Source organism: Salmo trutta, chromosome 9, assembly GCF_901001165.1.
Source record: "Salmo trutta chromosome 9, fSalTru1.1, whole genome shotgun sequence".
Lineage (NCBI taxonomy): Eukaryota > Metazoa > Chordata > Actinopteri > Salmoniformes > Salmonidae > Salmo > Salmo trutta.
In genome coordinates this window covers 29,948,231-29,974,919 of record NC_042965.1, presented here as the reverse complement: position 1 = coordinate 29,974,919, position 26,689 = coordinate 29,948,231, and the positions used below count along the sequence as shown (strand labels likewise).

Here is a 26,689-nt window from a genome sequence, read left to right as displayed (position 1 = left end):
TGAACACAATTGGATTTTATCGATGCCAATTTGAATGGACAGAGATACCGTGACGAGATGCTGAGTCCCATTGTTGATTATTATCCGTTATCACCGTTATCACCTCGTTTCAGCATGATAATGCACAGTGCCATGTTGCAAGGATCTGTACACAATTCCAGGAATCTGAAAATGTCCCAGTTCTTCCGTGGCCTGCATACTCACCAGACATGACACCCATTGAGCATGTTTGGGTTACAACAGGGCGTTCCAGTTCCCACCAATATCCAGCAACTTCGCACTGTCATTGAAGAGGAGTGAGACAACATTACACAGGTCACAATCGAAAGTCTGATCAACTCTATGCGAAGATGTGTCGCGCTGCGTGAGGCAAATGGTGGTCACACCAGATACTGACTGGTTTTCTGATCCACACCCCTACCTTTTTTTAAAGGTATCTATGACCAACAAATGCATATCTGTATTCCCAGTCATGTGAAATCCATAGGTTAAGGCCTAATAAATTGATTCCAATTGATTGATTTCCTTATATGAACTGTTACTCAGTAAAATCTTTGAAATTGTTGCATGTTGCGTTTATATTTATGCATAAGGGCATTCCCTTGAAGATAAGTCCTTTGCACCTATTTATTATGAGGATTATGACTTTTAACAGGGTGGGCATGGGCAGGATGTATTCAAGTGACATAAATAATATAGTGGGAAGGACCTAGAGGGCTGGAGAGTAGGGGTTGTAGGGGTCACTATCCAGCAGGGTGAGACATGTTTCTGCAGCCCTCATCAACCATTACAGGCCTGAACCCTACTCCTATGCCTTGTCCACCTTCATGGCCTCCCCCTCTTCCTCCTCGCTTAGTCCTCTTCATACTTCTCCCCCCTCTTCCTTCTAACCCTGCTCCTCCTCCTCCTAAGCCTGCTGCTTCAGGAAGCTACTGTAAACCTGGTACAGGAAATAGAGTATACTGCAATTGAGGTTTGCAATCAGTGGCATTTTGTTTTGTTTCAGCTTGATTTCCTTAAAGCTAAAATCCTTAGTTGAAACAATAACAAAGAGATCACCCCGACTCTGTTCTGGTAAAAAGCTGAGGGATGGGCCTGGAGAAATATAACCACTCTCAAATTCATAGACAGAACTATGGATGCAAGGACTGACCATCCATGATATCAAAATTGTACTTTTAAGTATATTTTGAGGATATACAGTGTTTGTTTACATTAACATTGCTTATAACCATTGGAGTAAAACAAGCTTATATTTTGGGTTCTGATGGGGTACGACCACTGAGGTATAATAAGAACTGGAGACTGGAGTCCAAGATGTCCAACAGTTGTTTTCAAGGTAATCGACTCACATTCTCATTCGCCGATTCATGGAACGTCTATATCCAGGTTGCAATCGGTTTATATTGACCAACATCGCAACCAATATCTTCGGTTGTGAGTGATGGAAAAACAATCGGCCTCAGCGACAATTATTTGAATTATCCCATGGATGTTTTGTGCACAAAGGTGATGACTAAAGTGTGTTATTAGGAATTTTCAAATCTGACTTCTGTATGTGGCCGTCTTTCTGGGCCGGGCGTCAGTGTAGGAGCAGTCGAAACTGTGCTTCTAGACCAGAACCCTGGCCGCTTGGGATACAATAGTTGAACTAAGCTCATGAGGTATTTCTAAGTTATATTCTTCAAGCATCAATGATTATATATCATTCATTTATAATTCAAAAGGATTCTAGCTTCAACCTGAGGTTGGTCTTTGATTTGGTATTTACAGACAGCAGGGAATCTGAAGTACAGTGCTACATCCTACTGGGTCATGTTGGCAAGGAGGTTCCTAGGGGATGTGGTGTTTCTGATTTATTTCTGATGGAATGTTTAGTCATTGTATTTCCCAGATGTTGTCATAGGGATAATGGGTAATCATAAGAATACTAGTGTTATTTCCCATAGAGTGAGCTGTGTCTCATTTGGGAAAAATCTTGGTTACTTTACGCAACCTTTCAATTTATTTGGTATAACGTATGCTGATTGCTGATACTGTAAAATTGTGCTTAGATAAAATTATGTTATGCCTCCCTGTCTGTCACTGACAGATTCAGTCATTAACCATGCCATATGTGGCCAATGGTTCAGAACAGAGGGTGCTCTGCTCCTAACTGAGCAAGGCCAGACAGAGAAATCAATCGCACTGTCACCCAACAAACCCAGCTAGAGCCACGGACAGACAGACCTCTCCACCCCCCCAGACTCAGTCAGAGAAAGAAAATCAGAGAGACCCCAGTCATAGGATGCATCCCAAATGGCAACCCATTTAGTGCGCTACTTTTGACCAGGGCTCATAGGCTCTGGTGGTGCACAATTGGCCCAGCGTCGTCCGGGTTTGACCGATGTAGGCCATCATTGTAAATAAGAATTTGTTCTTAACTGACTTGCCTAGTTAAATAAAGGTTCAATTACATTAAATAAAAAAAGTTGTGGACAATATTGGAAATAGGGTGCCATTTGGGACGAAAACATACTGGAGGGTGCCTCTCAAAATGTCTCTGCGTTTCTGTTTTCTCTGTCGTGCATCATAACCAAATGCACATCGCAACATGTTTAGCCTACATCTAGAGTATGTTTAAGTTCTGTTGTTTACTAAAACAACTTGTCCTATAGTACATGATGAGAAATGTAAGTTAGGCACTGTACTAAGCCCATCCCCTACTTAGGGCTGGGCGGTATACCGTATTTTACTATATACCGGTATTGATGCACGGACCGGTTTGGGTTTTTACATAACCTTTTATAATGGTATTTGAATGTTTGGTTTGTTAAATGTGATACGCCGTATGTAACGTCCATTTTTATAGTTTATTTAGCTACTTGAGTCATCTCTCTCAGCTCTCTCTCTCCATGCTGCTTTCCGCACAGACCTAGCCCCTCCCCCTGTCACTCAAGGAGCGCATGTGTTGTTCCTCGACCATGAGACGCTTGCGTTCAGTCTTCATGGTAAATGCAGCACATGCAACAATGTTGGTGACAACAATGCTGTTTTCACTTTGCTTCTTAATATACAGTACCAGTCAAATGTTTGGACACCTACTCATTCCAGAGTTATTTTATTTTTTATATTTTCTAAATTGTAGAATAATAGTGAAGACATCAAAACTATGAACTAACACATATGGAATCATGTAGTAACCAAAAAAGTGACACTGGTAGCCACACTTAACCAGCATGGCTACCACAGCATTCTGCAGCGATACGCCATCCCATCTGGTTTGCGCTTAGTGGAACTATCATTTGTTTTTCAACAGGACAATGACCCAACACACCTCCAGGATGTGTAAGGTCTATTTGACCAAAAAGGAGAATGATGGAGTGCTGCATCAGATGACCTGGCCTCCACAGTCACCTGACCTCAACCCAATTGAGATGGTTTGGGATGAGTTGGACCGCAGAATGAAGGAAAAACAGCCAACAAGTGTTCAGCATATGTGGGAACTCCTTCAAGACTGTTGGAAAAGCATTCCAGGTGAAGCTGGTTGAGAGAAAGCCAAGAGTGTGCAAAGCTGTGTTCAAGGCAGAGGGTGGCCATTTTGAAGAATCTAAAATATATAATATACTTTTTTGGTTAATACATGAATCCATATGTGTTATTTCCTAGTGTTGATGTATGCACTGTTATTCTACAATGTAGAAAATGGTACAAATAAAGAAAAACCCTTGAATGAGTAGGTGTGTACAAACCTTTGACTGGTACTTTAAATCCACTAGTGTTGTATAATTACAATTAGTTTTGTGTTTCTTACATCTGCAAACAGCTAGTTTGTCCTTCCTTACCAAGTTGGGCCTAAATCGTGTTAGCCGCTAATGCTAATCACTAGTTAGCTTGCTAGGTAGTTAGCTAATAAATGTACTGAGTCAGAGCAAATGTAATTAGCTGTACAGCCTGATAATACCAGTGATGGTGTAGACCTAAATCAGCATATTGTTTGTGCAACAGTATCTTCTAAATCAAAGAGGAATAAGCAAGGCATAAATATGTTAGCTACATTCTTCTTCTTCTGTGGGTTTTACTACAACCCAAAAAGGTTATTGTACCACCACCAACTGGACAGGGTTGAAAAAACAAAACCCATACGTGATAGAGAAAGCTAACTTAATCCACCCGAAATAAAACCAAAAACCACATGAACAAAACCAGAACCCCAAAACTCCCAATTCTTCCTTCCTTCAAATTTCCATATCTCTCTTCTCAGGCTCTATGTCCTGAGAGGTGGTATGGCTTGTGATAATACTCCTTGCAAATCCTCCACAGAGAAGTCTTTCAGTCCCAAGAACCGTTCTGCCGCATCCGCAATGTTATCTATTTTCCTGGACTTCCTCTCCACCTTGGCAGTGCCATTAATCATCATAGCTATAAGCTCCAAAGTCCACCTTCTTAACCTTTAATATATCCGGGTCCTGCTGTTAAATGGAAACCCCTGCAGCCTTCAGGGAAGGCCTATGCACCACTATGGACTCCTCAGGAGCACCATTCGAACGCTCAACCTTTTTAACAGCTGCTGCATATGAAATGCTCTGGACAGCCCTGACTTTGGACACCTCATTCTCTTTCAAACTTCATGGTTCCCACCACAATTGCAACATGGCACATTTAAAATCACTTTTAAAACTTGAAACATGTCCAAAAGCTTTACAATGATCACACTGCATTGGTCCTGGTACAAATGCTCTGACTCTGTAGTTGATATATCCCAACTGCACTTGAGTAGGGACAGACTCCATATGTGCTGAGAGTCAGGAATAAAGTTCAGGGAGTGAGTGTTTTAATAAATAAAAGTAACCATGAACATGAAACACAAACAACGCACCGACATGAAAACAGAGTCAGTAACACCTGTGTGATCATGCTCTCTGCAGCCGATGTGAGTAAGACTTTCAAACAGGTCAACATTCACAAGGCCGCAGGGGCAGACGGATTACCAGGACGTGTACTGCGAGCATGCACTGACCAACTGGTAAGTGTCTTCACAGACATTTTCAACCTCTCCCTGTCCGAGTCTGTAATACCAACATGTTTTAAGCAGACCACCACAGTCCCTGTGCCCAAGAACACTAACCTGCCTAAATGACTACCGACCCCTAGCATTCACGTCTGTAGCCATGAAGTGCTTTGAAAGGCGGGGCATGGCTCACATCAACATCATTGTCCCAGAAATATCCCTGTTGTATTCGGCGCATGTGACTAATAAAATCTTATTTGATTCCTACCACCACTGGTGGAACCATGTTTTTGTCGGTTCAGCTGTTCGATCCTTTGGGATGAATAAACTTGGTTTAAGCTTAAATAGTGTTTGTCGAGTTCTTACTCTGATATTTAGAATCTAACAGAGGTAACTGAAATAGTTTCCAGAAAGAACATTCTGAAGTTTGGAACCTTGGGTTTTCGTGTCTACATAATGAAGATGCTAGCTGCGGCATTCATTACAGTATATAATCCCAGGAAATGTACCATCTGACCATGTATGCAGCACTGTATGGTTTACACATAATGGATTAAATACCCTATGGTTTACGAATAATAATAATAATAACACTTCCAAACTAACACGTTATCCCAGCATTCCCAGAAAAACAGTGGCAATTCTTACTGAGTTGACTATCCTGGTAAAAACAATTATACATTAAACATTACAATTCTACAAAGTCTCGAAAGAATCCCTCACTACAGGGGCCTTTTCATCATAACCTACAGTATACAGCACCTAGTCCCCCTGTACTGGCTCTGTCTAATCTACTGCCTAACATTTACATCACCAGGTTTAGAAATGTGGGAGAGCTGTTGTTTGTTTTTAGTTTTTTTCTCATGGACTGCACCGCTTGCAGTGGTCTCACCCCTCTCAGAGGCGGGTGGAAATGTGCATTGAGAAAATATTTAGTTTTTCGTACAGAGGGGTATAAGGCAGAGGGGAATAGAAATCCCAGAAAGGGGAATGCTTTGTAGGAACAGATAACTGCACAGACATCAGAACACTTTGATCCTTCTCTTTTTGATCCAACAGATGCTGAATCTTGCTCTGAATAAAGTTCAGCGCACACAAAAGTCCTGCTTTTATATGGAGCAAAAGGTGGTTATTTTCATATTGGACACTAAAGCTATAGTATGAAGAGGATGAAGGTGTTAGTTGGCAATCACTTTAGATGAGCTGCAGCATGAGTTTAGCATCTGTAGCCGTTTGGGGTTTTTGCATAATATATCTATATCAGGGATGAAAAAGAAATGGCCCATTTCAACCTCTCCTTCTCTCTCCTGTTTGACTATTTTATTCCATGCAAATCAGTTTGCAATGCGACTCAACACACACATTTTTATGCATCCCCCAGGGGGAATGAATGAGAATGAATGTTATCTTTACAAAAAAATATGTTTTTAATTTCTAGAAACACTATGGTATCCAGCTGAAATTCCAGATATCTAAATGTAGTTAGGATACAGTGTGCCAGTTTAACTAACCTTCTTAATTATTACAGATTTAACCCAAGGTGTGCTACTAACATGCATGATAAGCTTAATTAATTCACCTTCACATCTCATCAAAGAACAAAAAGCTTTTCAGTATAACAAACATTTATTTTACGAGGTCTTCTGTGCTGCCATTTGGAAAGGAGCTTCCTTATGATATCTCCTTGACTTGATGATATGAATTAAGTCCATCAGTGCTGCTCTACTGCTGTTTGATTAAAATAAAAATGGATTGTACTGATTTCCTAAAATGCTAAAGTTTTCCTCTGCCACTACTTGATGTGATAACAAACCCCCCAAAACACTTTTTCAAATCTTATGACAGTGAGTGTCAGTCTAACTGAGCTTTGTTTACTGCAGAGTAAATGGAAGGAAAGACATGAGACACTTCCTTTGTTCAAGCAAGTTAACAATGCAGAAAAGACTCATTTGAATGACTGAAGGATGAAAACAATCAAAATTGATAGTGAATGAAGGGAACGGATGACAGCATTGAGAGAATTTGTACAATTTATACTAGTTATTCTACTTGTCACCCTAGATGTACTACACATATACACTGCTTGTTTTTATATTGAGTCCCTCTTTGCCAGAGCCCTCTCTCATCATCTGCTCTCCTTGTTACTTTGCAGCAACAAGCTCAAGCTGCCTCCCAAATGACAACCTATTCCCTATTTAGTACACTGCTTTTGACCAGGACTCTTAGGACTGGTCAAAAGTAGTGCACTATATAGGGGGGCGATTTGTGATGCACACTGTTTCACGTGCCATTTGGCAGAAATAAGCAAGATGTTTTCTTATTTTTATTTTTTATTACCTTGGCCAATCAACAACGTAGCTGTCCTTCGCTGCAAAAGTCACACGTCCGTCTTCTTAACGGTAGTACCCTAGTCTCCCTTTGTTGTTTTTTTAATCCCAAGGACCTATAAATATCACTCTGCTCTGGAGAATTGATGGCCTTCTAAGTGATTTTAAAGTACCCTTTACACAGTGGGTGCGTCAATATATTGACACTGGCCAACTGGTTTACTGGACAGAATCTGCTTCTTGGTTTACTTCATGTATGGTACACTGTTCCAGTAAGCATTGCACTACTTTTGACCAGGGCCCATTGGACTCATTGTGCACTATTTTAACCAGGGCTCTGGTTCTGGTCAACCAGGGCTCTAGTCAAAAGCAGTGCACTATTTAGAGAATTGGGTGAGAGGTTGGTGGATTGACTTCGCCTCTCTACTGACTTCCCAAATAAAAAAAGGCACAAGTGGTGGAAACAGTATGGCTTTAATGATGCACTAAATGTTGGGAAAGGGCTCACATCCCAATGTGCAGTTATCTATAGAGACTGGGATCTCTCACACAAAACACTGCAGAACAGTTATCTATGGAAAATGGGATCTCTCACACAGAACAGGGCAGAACAGTTATCCATCCCAAAAAAATAGCAAGTGATGATTGGGACTGGGGCCACCCCCATTGAGGGTAAAGACTTTGGGTATAAATAGATGGGTTGGTTGTTTAGCAACAAAACTGACATGTACACAAATAGGAGGAAAACAGACAGGGTTGGCTTAGCTTGTTACAACATGTAAGCTACACAGTGTACAACATATTAGCAACACCTTCCTAATATTGAGTTGCACCCCTTTTGCCTTCGGAATAGCCTCAATTCGTCAGGGGCACACATAAACAATCCATATCTCCAATTGTCTCAAGGTTTAAAAATCCTTCTTTAACCTGTCTCCTCCTTTTCATCTACATTGATTGAAGTGGATTTAACAAGTGACAGAATCATGACAACACACTGCCTTCTGCCCAAAAGGTAGCGTGCGGATTGTTTTCGTGACACTGTCAGCTAACCTGTCTATAGGGCGGATGCCATTGTAATGAATGGGATGGATGGATGGATGGCGCAGGGCTGGTGATTATTAAGAGTAAGCTATAAGGCTCAGAAGTTCATTTTGAAGAACACAGTGGTCTGGGTCATTGGGACTGTATTCTCCTGTCTGAGATTACAGTGGTCCACAGAGAGCAGTTTTAAGTGAAATTACTGTGATGATGAGTAATGGTGGAGACTTTGTTTGTGTCCCAAATGGTACCATATTCCCTATATACTGTAGCGCACTACTTTTGACCAGAGCTGGGCCCTGCACTATACAGGGATTAGGGTTCCATTTAGAGTGCATCATTTTGTGGGATCCTCATCCCACAGTGGATAGCTACATTTCCCCCATTGCTTATTTGTACAGTAAGCATGAATTGCTTATGAAGTTGTGCTAGAGTTACAGTATTTATGAAGGATAAATATATTCCTATTAAAGGTTTATTAGCTTTCAGAGTTTTACTTCCTGCTTCTTATTAGTCTAGTCAGGACTGGAATCAACAAGCAGCCTATTTAAAGTTTTCTAAAAAAAATGACAACCTTTACCCTGAGCCTGATTTTGATGGATGTTTTCCCTAAACCTCAGAGCAGCCGCAATCGATACTGTAATATGTCACTGCTGCTAGGGAAGGTTAATATCTGTGGTGTAACAACAAGCAGACACATTCAAAACCACTCTGCGTCTCTGCCTGATTAGCACATCCATGTTAGATGGTAGGCAATATATATCCCAAGAGTTACAGGCTCCTGTCACCAAAATAACGGACACATTTTGGCAGTTATTCTTTCTTTCTAAAATGGCATTTGACCAAAATGCCAATCTCAGAAGTGATCTATGTTGTTAAGAGGACAGGCTGGCCATGTTGACCTACAGTGTCATGGGAGCTGTGCGATTAATCTGTTGTTTACACCTGCTACTTGAACTTAAAACTGACGTGAAGAGACTAATGACAATAATTAGCTTTTATGAAATGCGCCTTGGGGATCTGAGAGTTTTTGATTGGTAGCCTAGTGGCACTGGAAATGTCACAGCCACAATTATGAACGACATGAAGGGCTGCCCTTTCTAAATTATTCAGGAAATGGTCAAAAGGACAAATGCTGATAACCACAAGCAATAAATACCAGCATGATGATTATTCCATGGTAATAGAGTTTGATTGTAAATTCTTAGCTAGATGTTGATGACATCTCTACTGAAAGACTATCACAATTGTACAAATCTATCATAAAACACTGGTCTTTTTACAGTGCATTCGGAAAGTATTCAGACCCCTTGACTTTTTCCACATTTTGTTACGTTACAGCCTTATTCTAAAATGGATTCAATTACAATATTTCCTGATCAATCTACACAGAATACCCCATAATGACAAAATGAAACAGGCATTTCCGAATGCACTGTATTTAAGGTGACACTTCATAAAACATTCATCAAGTGTCAACATAAATAATGTTTGTTCCTAACTGTCAGAATGTATGTTCTTTATAATCAGCCTGGTCTCATAGACGAGACATAATATAACATAGTAAAGGTAAATCCGGGACACTCAAAAAAGTATGATATGCTACGTTTGGTATGGTTACATAAGACAGAAGGTTACTTAAGGCAAAACGAAAGTAGTGTGCTTGGTCAGGCTGGATGGGTAGGCGAATGTCTAACAACCCAAAGGTTGCGTGTTTGAATCTCATCACGGACAACTTCAGCATTTTAGCTACTTTGCAACTACTTACTACTTTTTAGCTACTTTGCAACTACTTAGCATGTTAGCTAACCCTTCCCCTAACCCTTTAACGTAACTCCTAACCCCAACCTTAACCCTAACCTTAACCCTTAGCCTAGCTAGCGTTAGCCACCTAGCCAGATTTACGTTTACTATGTTACGTCTAGCCCTAAGTCCAGGTTGTTTAAATATATAATATTGCGCCACATGCACGCATAATGCAAATTAGATGAATTGCCTCGTGTTTGCCAATGAAAATTACACATTGCATTAAGCTGGTAGCTTGTGGAAGTGAAACTCATTAATTCTGTTGCTTCGAGGGATGCACTTCTCTTAGATTATGTGGAAAGAAGCTGAAAGACACAATTAGAGACAAGAAATTTGGGATCAGCATGTCTGTTTGAGCAAGACAAAAAGAAAAGAGGGAAAATGCTTTGCCTTGTTAATGAAAAAGATCTATCTTCTTGAAATGAATACGTTTCTGCTTCCTCTTTGTTCCCTGGCCCCATTGACATCACCATCCCCCACAAATGATATACTCTGCATTTCACACTCCTACAGCCACTTAATTCCCAGTTTCATATTCTGACATCCTCTTTACTGCTACAGCAGTTAATTGCCTGAATTAGATGCTGTCTAAACCAAGGGCTTTGTTATCAACTTGTACATGCCTTTGTGTGCTATAAGTGACAAACCGGCAAGAAATATAACAGTATGCTTGTAGCCACTCCAGATGAAAAGCTATTTCCTACACTACCTTTCCCATTGTTTCCAGTGAGTACTTATTTTTTAAACGAATTTTCCATACTGTTTGAATGCTACCCCTTTTGATACCCTTTCCATAATGCAGTGTTTCATACACACTTCAGGAGAAAATACCCTTGGCTAGTAGAATGTCACCCGGGCTAGTATAAATTGTGGTCTTTTTTTGGCCAATGCCCAAAAATCCCTTCACAGTACAAGTTCTGACATAAAGATGAGCATAAATCACCAAGCTGTAGCCTATCCTTATAATCAACATGGCTGAAGAACATGGTGCTGATGTTTGTGTTTCTACACTGCAACTCTGTCATGCCATGACACTCACAGGAGTTGCCACTTGGAGACGATGACGGCCTCACAGTGCCTCAGTGGTCTGTAATGGGATCTGATGCCTTGTAACGGAACCTCTGTAAATGTTGACTTATGAAGGGTGGGCTGAGCGCTCAAGTGGTAAAACGGATTATCTTGATAGCAAATCACATTTAGAAAAACGCAGCGCTGCACAATTTGATGTTTGTTCGGCGTTAATGGTGGCATCCATGCATGAAGGAACATTGCACACAAGTAGGCAGCAGTAAGTAGAGCAGGGTCTTTTTTCCGATTGCCAAGTATGATTTAGGATTTCTTCTTCAGGCTTGCCAGAGCCAAAGTGATGCAATGCCTGTTATCAGTGCTCATTTATTGCCTCCCATTTTGCAATTTTTTTTTCACTTGGCAACAAAGCTTTTTTCTTTACCATGCTTTTTATTTTCCTCCTTAAGTTTTGTTCAGAAGCTGTTTCATAGCTGATAGTTAAAAAAACAAACACCTGTTTATGCTTTGGTCTAGAGAGTGTTGTCAAACAGCTGAACAATGTTGATGTGAACTCCCCTGTCTTTGTTTTCTGTCCAATCAGAGGTGCCGCCCAGTCCGGTGAAAAGTTCCCTGGAAACGACCCCGGTGACCTCTCCTCGGCAGCGCAGGGACTCAGACCGCTACTGCCAGCTATGCAACGCCTGGTTCAACAACCCGAGCATGGCGCAGCAGCACTACGACGGCAAGAAGCACAATAAAAACGCAGCTCGCGCTGTCCTCCTGGAACAGCTGGGCAAGACCCTGGACATGGGAGAGATGAAAGGTACAAAACAGAGGAGGCCTGAGCCAGACTAGATACCTGGCAGTCTGTCTCTCGCTTTCTCGCACTCTCTCTCGCTCTATCATGTCGCACAGACAACCATGCAGCCCACTGCCTCCTCCCCTCGCTCCCACTTATTAACAGACAGGATTGTTACTTACCATTGCTTCTGTGTGTAGTAACATTTATATATGAAAGTGTGTGTGTATTAACATTTATATATGAAAGTATGAGTGTAGTAACATATGAAAATGTGTGTAGTAACATTTATATATGAAAGTGTGTGTGTGTGTGTGTTTGTATGTGTAGTAAAATGTATATATGAAAGTGTGTGTGTGTGTGTGTGTGTGTGTGTGTGTGTGTGTGTGTGTGTAGTAAAATGTATATATGAAAGTGTGTGTGTGTAGTAACCTAGTTATATGGAATGACACAGGAAAAAGCCATGACAAGGTGTTACAGTAAGTAAGAAAATAGAACCCTGTCTACTAGAGTGCATCAAATCTATTGTGCATCCAGTATGAAGAAATCTGCATGTACAGTACTGGGGGCTAAAGGCATAGGGGAAAATACGACACAAATTAACTTGTCAGTTTTGCATTGCTGGTCTAATAGAATATGCGTATCAGCTGAATTCTTGTGACTATTACAGGCCTTTGAGAAATGCCCAGGTATAGGGTCAGTATGTGCTGTCATTCATTTGTACACTTCATGGTATTTATTCCACTATTTAGTATGACACTATCATCTATTAAACAGGGAGCTAGGGAGAACTAATATCCTTTGATTGATGTTAAATAGGAGGCTCCTATTGTTCCAGCTGTGTTGCATACAGCCCTCCTGACATAGCTAGTGTCTGCTTCTATGCCAGCCAGAGAGAGCCACAGTGCAGAGGCACGGTGTTGCTACGTACCCTGACTCGATAAGCCTGTTTCGGGCTGTTAATTTTGGAGTGGGGAGGGGGAATGGTGCTCTCGCTCTATCTACTACCCACAATATGTCAATAACAATTACAGAATATTAGTCCAGCAGCAGACTGCTGCGGTGGGTTGGGAAAGGTACCAGGGCAGCATGAAGAGCCCAGAATGTTGTAAAGTTAAGTAGTGCCTGAGCAGACATAATGTGGGATGTCTCTTCAGTCATGTCTGATTAGAGATGTAACTTAGCCCCCTAACTACTAGTCGTATTAATACTTATGACTGATAGGTGGGCCCTGCATTGTCAGGGGTGAATTGGGATGCTCCGTGCAACCCAGTCACATCTGATTGAAGATGCACTGTTGCTTAGCTACTTAACTCCTGGTGTTATTGATGCTCACAGCTGGTAGGTGGGTTATGTCTTGTCAGGGATGAATTGGGAGGCTCTGTGCTGCCCCGTCACATCTGGAGATTTAGCCTTGTCCTAGTACTAACTCCAAGAATGATTATTCACGCTTGAGATTAACGTGAGTCTTCTCTGACTCGACACTTTGAACTGCGTTGTTACATACACCTCTTGGAGGAGGGATTGCAACACCCTGCTACATCTCAACTCCTCGTGGAGTGAAAAAGTATGTGATTGTAGGTGCGGGGAAGGATGACAGAGGCAGAGAAAAATACAGTTAACAGGGAATCTATTATTCCTAAACACACTAAAGTGGGGAAAAGGGGCTGGATGGAACCAAAGCAAAGAAAGTAAAAGTTAAAGATTCCCCTCTCTTACCTTACCTGCCTTCCCACTTCTTACCTAACCTTGAACACCACCTGGCACGCTAACCAAAATTCAGGGGGTGATCCACCCAGGTCTTACCTAGTGTGCATAGACAGATTAAATACTACGAGTTATGTATGCCCACAGGCCTCTTGTCTAAACACTCCCAAGGTGCGATCCCCTTCCCACCCTGAGAACAAATGAAACAGAATAATTACCAATACTTTAAGTGAAAAATGTAATTAACCAAAAACACTAAGTCCTATTGGCATACACATACCTCTGAAGGAGCGGCTAAAAAATGATATCCACAAAACTTTTATTGACCGCCACAACAATCAACACAGGACATAAAAATAAGCTATTTTTCCTAACAAAGGAACACTGGCTTTTATCAAGCTGGAGAAGGAGTTGGTAATGAAGAGACGAGAGGGAGGGGTCAGAGCTCCAATCAGCGATGGGGCCGACCAATCAGCTGCTTCTGGAATCCAGGAAGCCATTTCCTGAAATACACACACATACAAACCCACAACAACAGACGTAACATGCGTGATCGTTTCAAGTTGAGTATAATGCCTCCCAAAGCTGTCCTCGTTTCTCAGACGGTTCTGTCCCTGAATATCTCCTGAATGCGCTCTCCCAGACAGGCGCCGCTTGAAGTAGATGAGCAATAACTCAAAGCCAGCTTCATTTTCATTGGCTTCTTTTTCTGTACATTGTATCTAACAGAGTGTTTCCCCAACGTCACTATAGTCATTATGGGAGGCAGCCTAGTGAGCGTTTCTCTCAGGTGATTATCAATTAGTAATGAAGTGGCAAATCATCCTAACAGGCAGAACTAGCTTGTAAAATAAGAATTTGTTCTTAACTGACTTGCCAAGTTAAATAAAATAAATAAAAATCCCTGCCCGCTGTGCTGTGATTTGCCCTGGCTTCTCCTGCTTCCTCTCTACCCCGGCCAAACCCTTCCCTAACCAAACCCTTCCCTAACCTGGACGACGCTGGGCCAATTGTGCGCTGGTTGGTTGTGATACAGCCCAGGATCGAACCAGGGTCTGTAGTGATGCCTCTAGCACTGAGATGCAGTGCCTTAGACCTCTGCGCCACTCGGGAGTGTTGGGCTGGGCTGCTTAATTCATAGGGCTGCAGAGCCAGTGTAGGCAAGCTCATCTTTCACACAAATGCATCCAAATGAAATAGCGCTTCTCTTTTCCCTCTGTTCTTTTTTGTCCTGCCTCACATAATTGTCCTGTCCTTGCACATTGTTTTACAGTTGTCTGATGTGGGATGGCTATTAAACCAACAATTGTAGATGGGAATCTGGCAGTTGTGACTTTTCCATGCAGTTCATTAATTATTTATTGAGTACCTATTGAGAGGAGCATTTGATAGATTTCCTGTACATTGGTTGGTGGTTATACAGCTCAGTAGTGGTGTTGTTTCTGAGAATTGAGTGAGTGAGAGTACAGCACTCTGCTGTGTTTACACAAAGTCTGCCTCACAAATGGCACCCTATTCCCTATATAGTGCACTACTTTTGGTGCCATTTAAGATGCCATAATGTGGGCCCCCAACCTATTAGTACTCTGTTCTGTGTTCTGTAGAAGATGAGCCTCCAGAGGAGGACCTGCCCACTTCTCTCTCTGCTCTGATTTACCAACAGCCTTTTGTTTTTGTTTTTCTTTTATCTCACCATCCCACTCATCTATCTTTGCTCCCATTTCACCCTCTGTTTGTTACCAATCCTAAACCCTACTAAACAAACTATTATCCTAAACCCTGCTAACCTCACTATTATCCTCTACCATCCTAAACCCCACTAAACAAACTATTATCCTCTACCATCCTAAACCCTACTAACCTCACTATTATCCTCTACCATCCTAAACCCTACTAACCTCACTATTATCCTCTACCATCCTAAACCCCACTAACCTCACTATTATCCTCTACCATCCTAAACCCCACTAAACAAACTATTATCCTCTACCATCCTAAACCCTACTAACCTCACTATTATCCTCTACCATCCTAAACCCCACTAACCTCACTATTATCCTCTACCATCCTAAACCCCACTAAACAAACTATTATCCTCTACCATCCTAAACCCCACTAACCCCACTATTATCCTCTACCATCCTAAACACGGCTAACCTCACTATTATCCTCTACCATCCTAAACCCCACTAACCCCACTATTATCCTCTACCATCCTAAACACGGCTAACCTCACTATTATCCTCTACCATCCTAAACCCTGCTAACCTCACTATTATCCTCTACCATCCTAAACACGGCTAACCTCACTATTATCCTCTACCATCCTAAACACGGCTAACCTCAATATTTCCCTAAACCCTGCTAACTTCACACTATGATCATCTAGGTTCAGCCATGTTCTCTGGTTTTACATTTGCCTACAGAGCTGAGACTTCATGGAGCTTTGTAAAGCTGTGCTACATACTGCACTGCCTGTATCTAAAGGCTGTGTGCATATGTTTCATAGCTACCTACTTGTATACACTATACAGCACCTTACAGTGATCTATAGCATAAGGGCTTATGTAATCTGTATGTATCGTAGCTAGCTATACCTGCATATGAGGCCCTCTGTTCTACTAGGAGCTGAAAGGAATAACTATACTTTACCTGCATACAGTTTCTAGGTTATCTATACCATACGGGTTTATGTCATCTGTATGTACTGTACAATATGTACTGTTAACTTGACTGTACCCTATTTCTTATGTAGTGCACTACTTTTGACCAAGGCCCATACGGCTCTGGTCAAAAGTAGTGCACTATGTAGGGAATAGGGTGCCATTTGGGACATAATCCACATCACCTCCATACATCAATTAATGTAATGTAGGGAAAATGTAAGCAAGATCCAAGACAGTCCAATCTATCCCAGTTAGTTCATGATGTATTGAATTGCTGCAGTCTATTTTAGAGACTGCTCATGGTGCTTTGTTTCTTATAAAGTCCTTTTTTGGAAGTAACAGAAGATGATGAATGGTGTGAGTCACATTCCAAAACATGTTTCCCTGCTAGAAGAGCATCAACTTGTCTTATTATTGTTATCATATACAATTGAAATATAGCTTCTACTTCTAAGTTGTTCTTTCTCTTCTAAGATAAGAAATAAGTTGCTCTATTATTATTACTATTATCATCTAATATATAAATATAGCTTTGGGTTATGGAGGAGGAGGTGCATTAGCTACATTACATTCCAACATCATGGGCATTGATATGGAGTTGGTCCCCCTTTGCTGCTATAACAGCCACCACTCTTCTGGGAAGGCTTTCCACCAGATGTTGGAACACTGCTGCGGGGACTTGCTTCCATTCAGCCACAAGAGCATTAGTGAGGTCGGGCACTGATGTTGGGCAATTAGGCCTGGCTTGCAGTCGGCATTCCAATTCATCCCAAAGGTGTTTGATGGGGTTGAGGTCAGGGCCCTGCGCAGGCCAGTCAAGTTCTTCCACACCGATCTCGACAAACCATTTCTGCATGGACCTTGTTTTGTGCACGGGTGCATTGTCATGCTGAAACAGGAAAGGGCCTTCCCCAAACTGTTGCCATAAAGTTGGAAGCAAAGAATTGTTTAAAATGTCATTGTATGCTGTAGCATTAAGATTTCCCTTCACTGGAACTAAGGGGCCTAGTCCGAACCCTGAAAAACAGCCCCAGACCATTATTCCTCCTCCATCAAACTTTACAGTTGACACTATGCATTGGGACAGGTAGCATTCTCCTGGCATCCGCCAAACCCTGTCGGACTGCCAGAAGGTGAAGCGTGATTCATCGCTCCAGAGTCCAATGGCGGCAAGCTTACACCACTCCAGCCCGACACTTGGCATTGTGCATGGTGATCAAAGGCTTGTGTGCAGCTGCTCAGCCATGGAAACCCATTTCATGAAGCTTCCAAAGAAACAGTTATTGTGCTGATGTTGCTTCCAGAGGTAGTTTGGAACTCAGTAGTGAGGGTTGCAACTGAGGACAGATTATTTTTACGCGCTATGAGCTTCAGCACTCGGAAGTCCTGTTCTGTGACCTTGTGTGGCATACCACTTCGCGGCTGAGCCATTGTTGCTCCTAGACTTTCCACTTCACAATAACAGCACTTACAGTTGACCTGGGCAGCACTAGCAGGGCAGAGCTTTGACTAACTGACTTGTTGGAAAGGTGGCATCCTATGACGGTGCTGTGTTGAAAGTCACTGTGCTCTTCAGTAAGGCCATTCTACTGTCAATGTTTGTCTATGGAGATTGCATGGTTCTGTGCTCGATATTATACACCTGTCAGCAACGGGTGTGTCTGAAATAGCCGAATCCACTCATTTGAAGGGGTGTCCAGATGCTTTTGTGTATATATAGTGTATATTCAATCTGAATATAATGGTGTCTGTTGCTGTGGCAAAGCGTTGGACCACTGATTGAGTCTGAGAGATGTGGTTCTATCTAGACTGTAACACTGCAGTAATTTATGACAAGAGAAAGACAGAATAGGAGATGGTCCCATTTTCTTGTTTCCATTGCACAGGCAAATAATGGCAGTTCTCCCAGGGGCTACCTCGGTATAAGCCCCTGGCTCCATGGACTGATGACACACATTTATACAATTGCTCTCGCTTTGATCTTTTATCGTCTTTTCCTCCCTCCAGTCAAACTCATCATATCTGAGTTTGTATGCAAACCAAAAATGGCACCCTATTCCCTATTTAGTGCGTTTGACAGGGCCCATAAAAGTAGTACACTATATAGGGAATAGGGGTGCCATTTGGGACCCATCCTGAGACTGTAGACTGCACTGCAACCCAGACCATTTTGTTTTAACTAACACTGTAAGGAGATTTAATCTTCTCTATTGTATGTCTCATGTGCTTAGTCTATAAGAAAACATGCTTATTGAGCAGAAAGGAGGACTAGAATGGTTTATTATGGTGCGGCTGGCCTCTAAGCTATGTTTCTCATATAACTAATGCTCATCAAATGAAAATAGGGGCACAAACAGTTGCACATGAAGTTTTGTTTAAAAATTTCTGGGGCTGGGCACTATTTTCACTACTAGTCTCCTCCACTTTGGAATGGGTGCCCAGCTTTGTCTGTCATAGAACCAATGCTCATTTAAATGAAAAATAGGAGCCAGCACTCACTTAATTCAGTTGCACTGTTCACTGCTAAAATGTTCTTTAACAAGCAACATATCCTAACAGAGCACACACCGCAAATGGCTTCTATCAAACTTTCATTGAGCACATTTGGTTAAGAAAGTGTTGGAAGACTAGCTGTCGTCATGGCATAAGCTAATGGGGATCCGAATGAAGAATAACGATTAAAGCACATTCTCTTGTCATCCCGATAGAACTACTGCTGCCATGGCATCTCTCTGCCTTCATCTCTCCCTCTCATCATCAGGTTTATTAATCAATCCCTTCAGATCTCACGTCCAAGCAGATGCATGCACATCTAATGCAATCTGATATGATTGCATCAGTGATTATGACGTTCCCCCGGAGTGTTTAGTTTACACCATAGCCAGCCCTGTCAATCAAACCAAGACATGATGATAAATTGTGTTTTCCGAACTCCATCCCAGCATGGTTAATTGGAGAGACGTCTCCGAGAGATGTGATTTGGCACGTCCTCTCTACTAGCTTCAGCAGCTTTCTCCCGGAGCCCTGCATTCCCAATTCACAAGCCACTCCTTTTGTCTGTCTGTATGCTGCCATTTCCATCCCTCCTGACCCTAAAATAGATCTAATACTACCTTAATGGCAGGCTCAGCTGATCAAGCTCCTCTCCAAGAGGGCAGAGGAGGAAGGAAGGCTCTGTTCAAGTTGTCGTATATTTCATCAAAGGAGGAGAGGCAATTCAATCTGGAGACAACTGGGAGAACGGGAGATTACACCAACCCTAAACTGAATTTATTTCCCATCGTATTGGTGTACTGTGTTTTCAGAATGAAATTTTATCTGCAGCATGATTCACTGAACAAGATTGCTTTTAACAAGGATTTCATTTCAACACTTTGTATTGTTTAAAGATGGGTTAGATGGAAAGATGAGCTGCCTTTTTAAAGCAACAGGGGATCTGTGTTTACACTGCAGGCTTTATCCACATTATTTGGAATTCACCATTTACCTGATGAAGACATGTTTTTTGAAACGCGTCGGTGGTAAGCAAATTCAATAAAGGCTTATTTTGCTGCAGGCTTCTAGCTTTACAATTTATTTTATTTAGTTCTCAGCATTTTCCTATCCATGAATATAATCCTTGTCAACTAGTTTGAGATCACACAAGTGAGGAATGTTTTTCATTACATGTAATACAGCCAAGAAGCTGACTGTAGTTTTGGACTATTGGGCCATTTGTCCTGATCTGAGTGGTGTTCCCTTGCTGTTTCAGGAGATGCACCATTGGAGTGGGCCAGATGGCTCGTGGTTAATTTAGCATGAACCATGGACCAGCACCACCTTTCTCTGCTCATAAACAATCCATGATTACACTGTTGATCGATCACATTGTCTGGCTGCCACAGGTTCTCCGTTGCTGGCCTCTGAAGGCCGGGACAATATCTCTCAGTTAACAATTGAGACAATGAAAGCTGTGGCTGGAATAATATTCCATATTATGCAGTAGAGTGACTCAATTGAGCGTTGACATAGGATATTCCCATTAGAGATACACTAGGGGAAGGAAGAGATGAATAGGATAACATGGCAGATGTGATCACAACACTGGATTCGATTTACTGTAAACTTATCCTATATTGTATGGATATAGGATAAGTGACACAACAGTTATGTGAAGCTGGGTGTCTGACACTGTATCCCTAGTTGGGCTTTGGAAGAATCCTCTGCCATAGGTGTCCTAGATGTGAAACGAAGATCTATGGGTGAGATTCAGATGAAGACAGCGGGACATTTTCAATTGTCTCTTCTACCTGTTACTCTCTTCTCATATTGGGAATCTCAATGTCCAGTTTAAACAGAAATAAATGGCTCTCTTATGACTCACCACAGAGCAGAGGCCCCTGAATACAAGAAGGATGAGCATGATCAGAGTGAATGCAGAAGCAGCAGACAGAGGCCCAGCACTCCAGCGGTGGTAAGCTGGTGCTTCATTGCTCGTGCAGGGCAGGCGCCATGGGAGGTGCTTCAGGTTGGATGGTGTTGATGGATGCCGGGGCTGCAGCACATTCTTTCAACTTTTCAAAAAGCGTTTGAGATGCGGCCTGTCAAAATGCCACGCAGTGCCGAGTCTCAGCGCCACCTCCGCCACTTTAATGTCAGAGTCATGAAAGTGTCAGGGGAACCTCTATCTCTCTCCCTCTCGCTCTCTTGCAAAATTGAAATCAGAGCTTTAGGCAAGGCAATTGTCACTCTGGCACATGGTTACGGAGAGGCTGATCAACAGATGGAGAGATTACAGAGAGAGAGAGTGAGGGAGAGTCTTGTCTCCCATCTTGTATATACAATGGTGTTTGTTCTTCACCGTTTGTCCTTTTCTTAAGGCAACAGGTCACACATCTTGCTGCTATGATGGCACACTGTGGTATTTCACCCAATAGATAAGGGAGTTTATAAAAATGCGATTTATTTTTCAAATTCTTTGTGGGTCTGTGTAATCTGAGGGAAATATGCATCTCTGATATGGTCATACATTTGGTAGGAGGTTAGGAAGTGCAGCTCAGTTTCCACCTCGTTTTGTGGGCAGTGTGCACATAGCCTGTCTTCTCTTGAGAGCCAGGTCTGCCTACGGCAGCCTTTCTCAATAGCAAAGCCATGCTCATTGAGTCTGTACATAGTCAAAGCTTTCCTTAATTGTGGGTCAGTCACAGTGGTCAGGTATTCTGCTACTGTGTACTCTCTGTTTAGGGCCAAATAGCATTCTAGTTTGCTCAGTTTTTTTGTTAATTACTTGACACATTGGAAAGAATTATCTTTATGTTTTCCCATGATTTGTTTGGGTCTAATTGTGTTGCATTCCTGGGGCTCTGTGGGGTCTGTTTGTGAACAGAGCTCCATGACCAGCTTGCTTATGGGACTCTTCTCCAGGTTAATCTCTCTGTAGGTGATGGCTTTGTTATGGAAGGTTTGGGAATCGCTTCCTTTTAGGTGGTTGTGGAATTTAATGGCTCTTTTCTGGATTTTGATAATTAGCGGGTATCGGCCAAAATTTGGTGTTTCAATTAGTTTTTTTCCCCCATTTTGTGAATTATTGGTTGATGAGCGGACCCCACAACCATAAAGGGCAATGGGTTCTATAACTGATTCAAGTATTTTTAGCAAGATCCTAATAGGCATGTGAAATTTTATGTTCCTTTTGATGGCATAGAAGGCCCTTCTTGCCTTGTTTCTCAGATCATTCACAGCTTTGTGGAAGTTACCTGTGGCGCTGATGTTTAGGCCGAGGTATGTATCGTTTTTTTGTGTGCCCGAGGGCAACGGTGTCGAGATGGAATTTGTATACGTGGTCCTGGCAACTGGACCTTTTTCGGAACACCATTATTTTTGTCTTACTGAGATTTACTGTCAGGGCCCACGTCTGACAGAATCTGTGCAGAAGATCTAGGTGCTGCTGTAGGCCCTCCTTGGTTGAGGACAGAAGCACCAGATCATCAGCAAACAGTAGCCATTTGATTTCAGATTCTAGTACGGTGAGGCCAGGTGCTGCAGACTGTTCTAGTATCCTTGCCAATTTGTTGATATATATGTTGAAGAGGGTGGATCTTAAGCTGCATCCCTGTCTCACCCCCGCGGTCCTGTGGAAATAAATGTTTGTGTATATGTATTTTATAATGTTCTATGTTTTTTCCCCCAACCCCACTTTCCATCAATTTGTTTAGCAGACACTCATGCCAAATTGAGTCAAAAGCTTTTTTGAAACCAACAAAGCAGGAGAAAATTTTGCCTTTGTTTTGGTTTGTTTGTTTGTCAATTAGGGTGTGCAGGATGAATATTGGGGAACATGCCAAAGCTGAGGATGATGTTAAAGAGTTTAAGTATAGCCAATTGGAATTTCTGGTCTGTATATTTTACATTTCATGTAGGATACCATCAACATCACAGGCCTTTTTGGGTTGGAGGGTTTGTATTTTGTCCTGTAATTCATTCAATGTAATTTGGAGAATTCAGTGGGTTCTGGTAGTCTTTAATAGCTGATTCTAAGATTTGTAATTTATCATGTATATGTTTTTGCTGTTCGTTGTTTGTTATAGAGCCAAAAAGATTGGAGAAGGGGTTTATCCATACATCTCCATTTTGGATAGATAACTCTTTGTGTTGTTGTTTGTTTAGTGTGTTCCGATTTTCCCAGAAGCGGTTAGATTCTATGGATTCTTCAATTACATTGAGCTGATTTCTGACGTGCTGTTCCTTCTTTTTCCGTAGTGCATTTTTGTATTGTTTTAATGATTCACCATAGTGAAGGCGTAGACTCAGGTTTTCTGAGTCTCTATGTTTTTGGTTGGATAGGTTTCTCAGTTTCTTTCTTAGGTTTTTGCATTCTTCATCAAACATTGTCATTGTTGTTAATTTTCTTAGGTTGCTTGAAATGTTCAGATTTGACAGGGAAGCTGAAAGGTCAAATATACTGTTAAGGCTTTCTACTCCCAAGTTTACACCTTCCCTATTACAGATATACGTTTTGTCCATGAAGTTGTCTAAAAGGGATTGAATTTGTTCTTGCCTAATTGTTCTTGGTAGGTTTCTACACTACTATCCATCTATAGCATTTCTTAATATTATGCAGTTCATTTGGCTTTGATGCATCGTGATTGAGTATTGCTCTGTTCAGGTAGACTGCGATTTTGCTGTGATCTGATATGGGTGATGGTGGGCTGACTGTGAATGCTCCGAGAGACTCTGGGTTGAGGTCAGTGATAAAGTAATCTAAAGTACTATTGCCAAGGGATGAGCTGTAGGTGTACCTAGCATAGTCTCCTTGAAGCCTACCATTGACTATGTACAGATCCAGCGTGCGACAGAGCTGCAGGAGTTTTTGTTGGTTGTCTTGTCATAGTTTTGTCTAGAGGTGCATATTTGGGAGGGAATACTGTCACCTCCAGGTAGGTGTTTGTCCCCCTTTGTGCTTAAGAGTGTCAGGTTCTTGTCCAGTTCTGGCATTTAAGTCACCACAAACTAGTACATGTCCCTGGGCCTGGAAATGGTTGATCTCCCCCTCAAGGATGGAGAAGCTGTCATCGTTAAAGTATGGGTATTCTATTGGGGGTATAAAGGTAGAACACATGAGGAAACGTTTCTCTGTTGAGATAATTTCCTAATTAATTTCTAGCCAGATGTAAAATGTTCTTGTTTTGACTAATTTAATAGAGTGGGTTAGGTCTGCTCTACACCAAATTAGCATACCCCCTGAGTCTCTTCCCTATTTCACAACTTGGAGTTTGTTGGATTGGACTACCAGCTCTCTGGGCAACCTCCTCTATACCTTCTCCTCTATACCATGTTTCTTGTAGGATGAAAATGTTTGATCTTTCCAATTTCTTTGATGAAGTCTGGGTTCCTGCTCTTTAGGCCAAAGGCAGATGACCTCAGACCTTGCATATTCCAGGATGAGATAGAAAAAGCTTCTTCGAACACAAAACTTTTACTATCACTCCCTTGAGTGCTATGGCCACCCTTTCCTTCTGGGCCCTCAGGTCGTTTGTGCCCGTGTGAATTATAATGTGGCTGGGGGACCCAAGTGTGTCCTCTGACAACAGCCATTTGAGACAATGAGGAGCAGCCATTTGAGTCAAGGGATGAGCTGTAGGCGTACCTAGCATTGGAGTCTCCTTGAGTGGATGTGTGGGAGTTGTCAGGAGAGCTATCGGAGGGGGTGGGGTCTGTTGGGTTGGTGGGTCCTGTATTGTCTGTCCTATTGTGGTGTTGAGGTTGTGGTCCAGGTCTGAGGTGGGCTGTTTTGCTGGCTTCTCTGGGGGAGTGTCCTGCTCTCTGTCCACCTCAGCTTTCTCACCTCCTTCATCGCTGTTAGCTGTGCCATGTGTTTCTCACCTCCTCCTTCACCGCTGTTAGCTGTGCCATGTGTTTCTCACCTCCTCCTTCACTGCTAGCTGTGCCATGTGTTTCTCACCTCCTCCTTCACCGCTGTTAGCTGTGCCATGTGTTTCTCACCTCCTCCTTCACTGTTAGCTGTGCCATGTGTTTCTCACCTCCTCCTTCACCGCTGTTAGCTGTGCCATGTGTTTCTCACCTCCTCCTTCACCGCTGTTAGCTGTGCCATGTGTTTCTCACCTCCTCCTTCACTGCTAGCTGTGCCATGTGTTTCTCACCTCCTCCTTCACTGCTAGCTGTGCCATGTGTTTCTCACCTCCTCCTTCACCGCTGTTAGCTGTGCCATGTGTTTCTCACCTCCTCCTTCACTGCTAGCTGTGCCATGTGTTTCTCACCTCCTCCTTCACCGCTGTTAGCTGTGCCATGTGTTTCTCACCTCCTCCTTCACCGCTGTTAGCTGTGCCATGTGTTTCTCACCTCCTCCTTCACCGCTGTTAGCTGTGCCATGTGTTTCTCACCTCCTCCTTCAGTCCTGTTATGTGAAATGTGTGTCTCTCCCTCCTCCTTCACTGCATTTAGCTTTGCCATGTGGTCCTCTTTCTTCTCCTTAAGTTCTCTCACCTCAGTCCGGAGTGCAGCCAGTTCTCTCAGACAGCCGTCCATCTCCACCTCCCGCCCTCCGGGTCTTGTTGGGGGGGGGGGGTTGTTGTGCTGGTCTGGTTTGTTCTGTCTGGATTGTGTGGACTAGCTCTCTGAGCTCCACCATGTCTCTCTCCAGCTCGGTGAATTTATCCCTCTCAATGATGGAGGAGCAGTGCAGTTGTGGGACCTGGGTGTGTTCAGTGCTGGGGGGGTGTGATCAGACTCACTCAGGGTGGGGGAGTAGTCACTGATAGAGAGCTTTTCCTGCTGTGCTCACTCTTTGATCCCGTAAAAGTCCTGCTGGAACTGCTTGAGGATGCCCTGCACCATTACCTCCTCATGCCTTTTGCACACTGTATATAGACTTTCTTTTTTATACTGTATCATTGACTTTTTTATTGTGTTATTGGCTTGTTTATTGTTTACTCCATGTGTAACTCTGTGTTGTTGTCTGTGTCACACTGCTGTGCTTTATCTTGGCCAGGTCGCAGTTGTAAATGAGAACTTGTTCTCAACTTGCCTACCTGGTTAATACATTTTTTTTTAAATAGCCCCATTTGGGACATATTGCTAGTGTCTTTAACAACCAACTGTATGGAAGAGATAGAAGCTTCTGTCAGTAAGAGTTCTCATCCCCTCTAGTCTTCTACTCTATTTAGTGACAGCATGCTGACCAGGTATTTTCAATAGAGAACTAACGATTACATAGAGGACTCTCCAGTGGGATAGAATAGTGAATGTATACACATTAATTGCATTTGTGGTGAAACATTGAACATGGTTCCATAGTTCCAAAGTACAATAATTTCGATTGAAACAAATACATACACACCTGTCTAATCTTGTGTGTGTGTGTGTGTGTGTGTGTGGTGTGTGTGTTCTTATTTCAGGTCTGAAACGTAGCTATACGTGTGAAGTCTGCAATGTCACACTCAACTCTGTGGCACAATACCATGCACATCTGCAGGGCTCAAAGCACCAAAACAAGTGAGTCTTCTCTTCTGTCTGTTTAGCTGCAGTACACAATGTCACACTTTGTTTTCTCCTTGTCTGATGGTGAGTTGCCAGCATGTAAATAGTATTGCGTTTGGTTTACGTATATGTATGCTATGCCCTTGAAATTCAATTGGCACTTTCATGGAGGGTTTTTACATTTTGCATCAGCCATAAAATAAAAAGAAGCTGAGACCGAGTGAGCAAAGTATCAGAGGGGAGTAGTGAGAGTCTCTCTGCTGGCTTTGGGCATCTTTAGATATTTTTCCACTTATGTTCAATCTCATTGAAAGCAATTAATTTTTAAGGAGGAGAAATGTGTCTAATTGAGACATTTTTCCACTTCTTTCAC

General features: G+C 42.3%; 1 protein-coding gene across 2 annotated transcripts in view; it reads left to right on the top strand.

The window, feature by feature from the left end:
- Positions 1 to 26,689, top strand: part of LOC115200383 (zinc finger matrin-type protein 4-like) — a 201,906-nt gene that overhangs the window by 153,132 nt on the left and 22,085 nt on the right. For both annotated transcript variants that reach the window (XM_029763411.1, XM_029763410.1), the window contains exons 5-6: positions 11,771 to 11,992; positions 26,235 to 26,331. In XM_029763411.1, the coding sequence (XP_029619271.1) occupies positions 11,771 to 11,992; positions 26,235 to 26,331 (319 nt within the window). The remainder of the gene's footprint in view (positions 1 to 11,770; positions 11,993 to 26,234; positions 26,332 to 26,689) is intronic.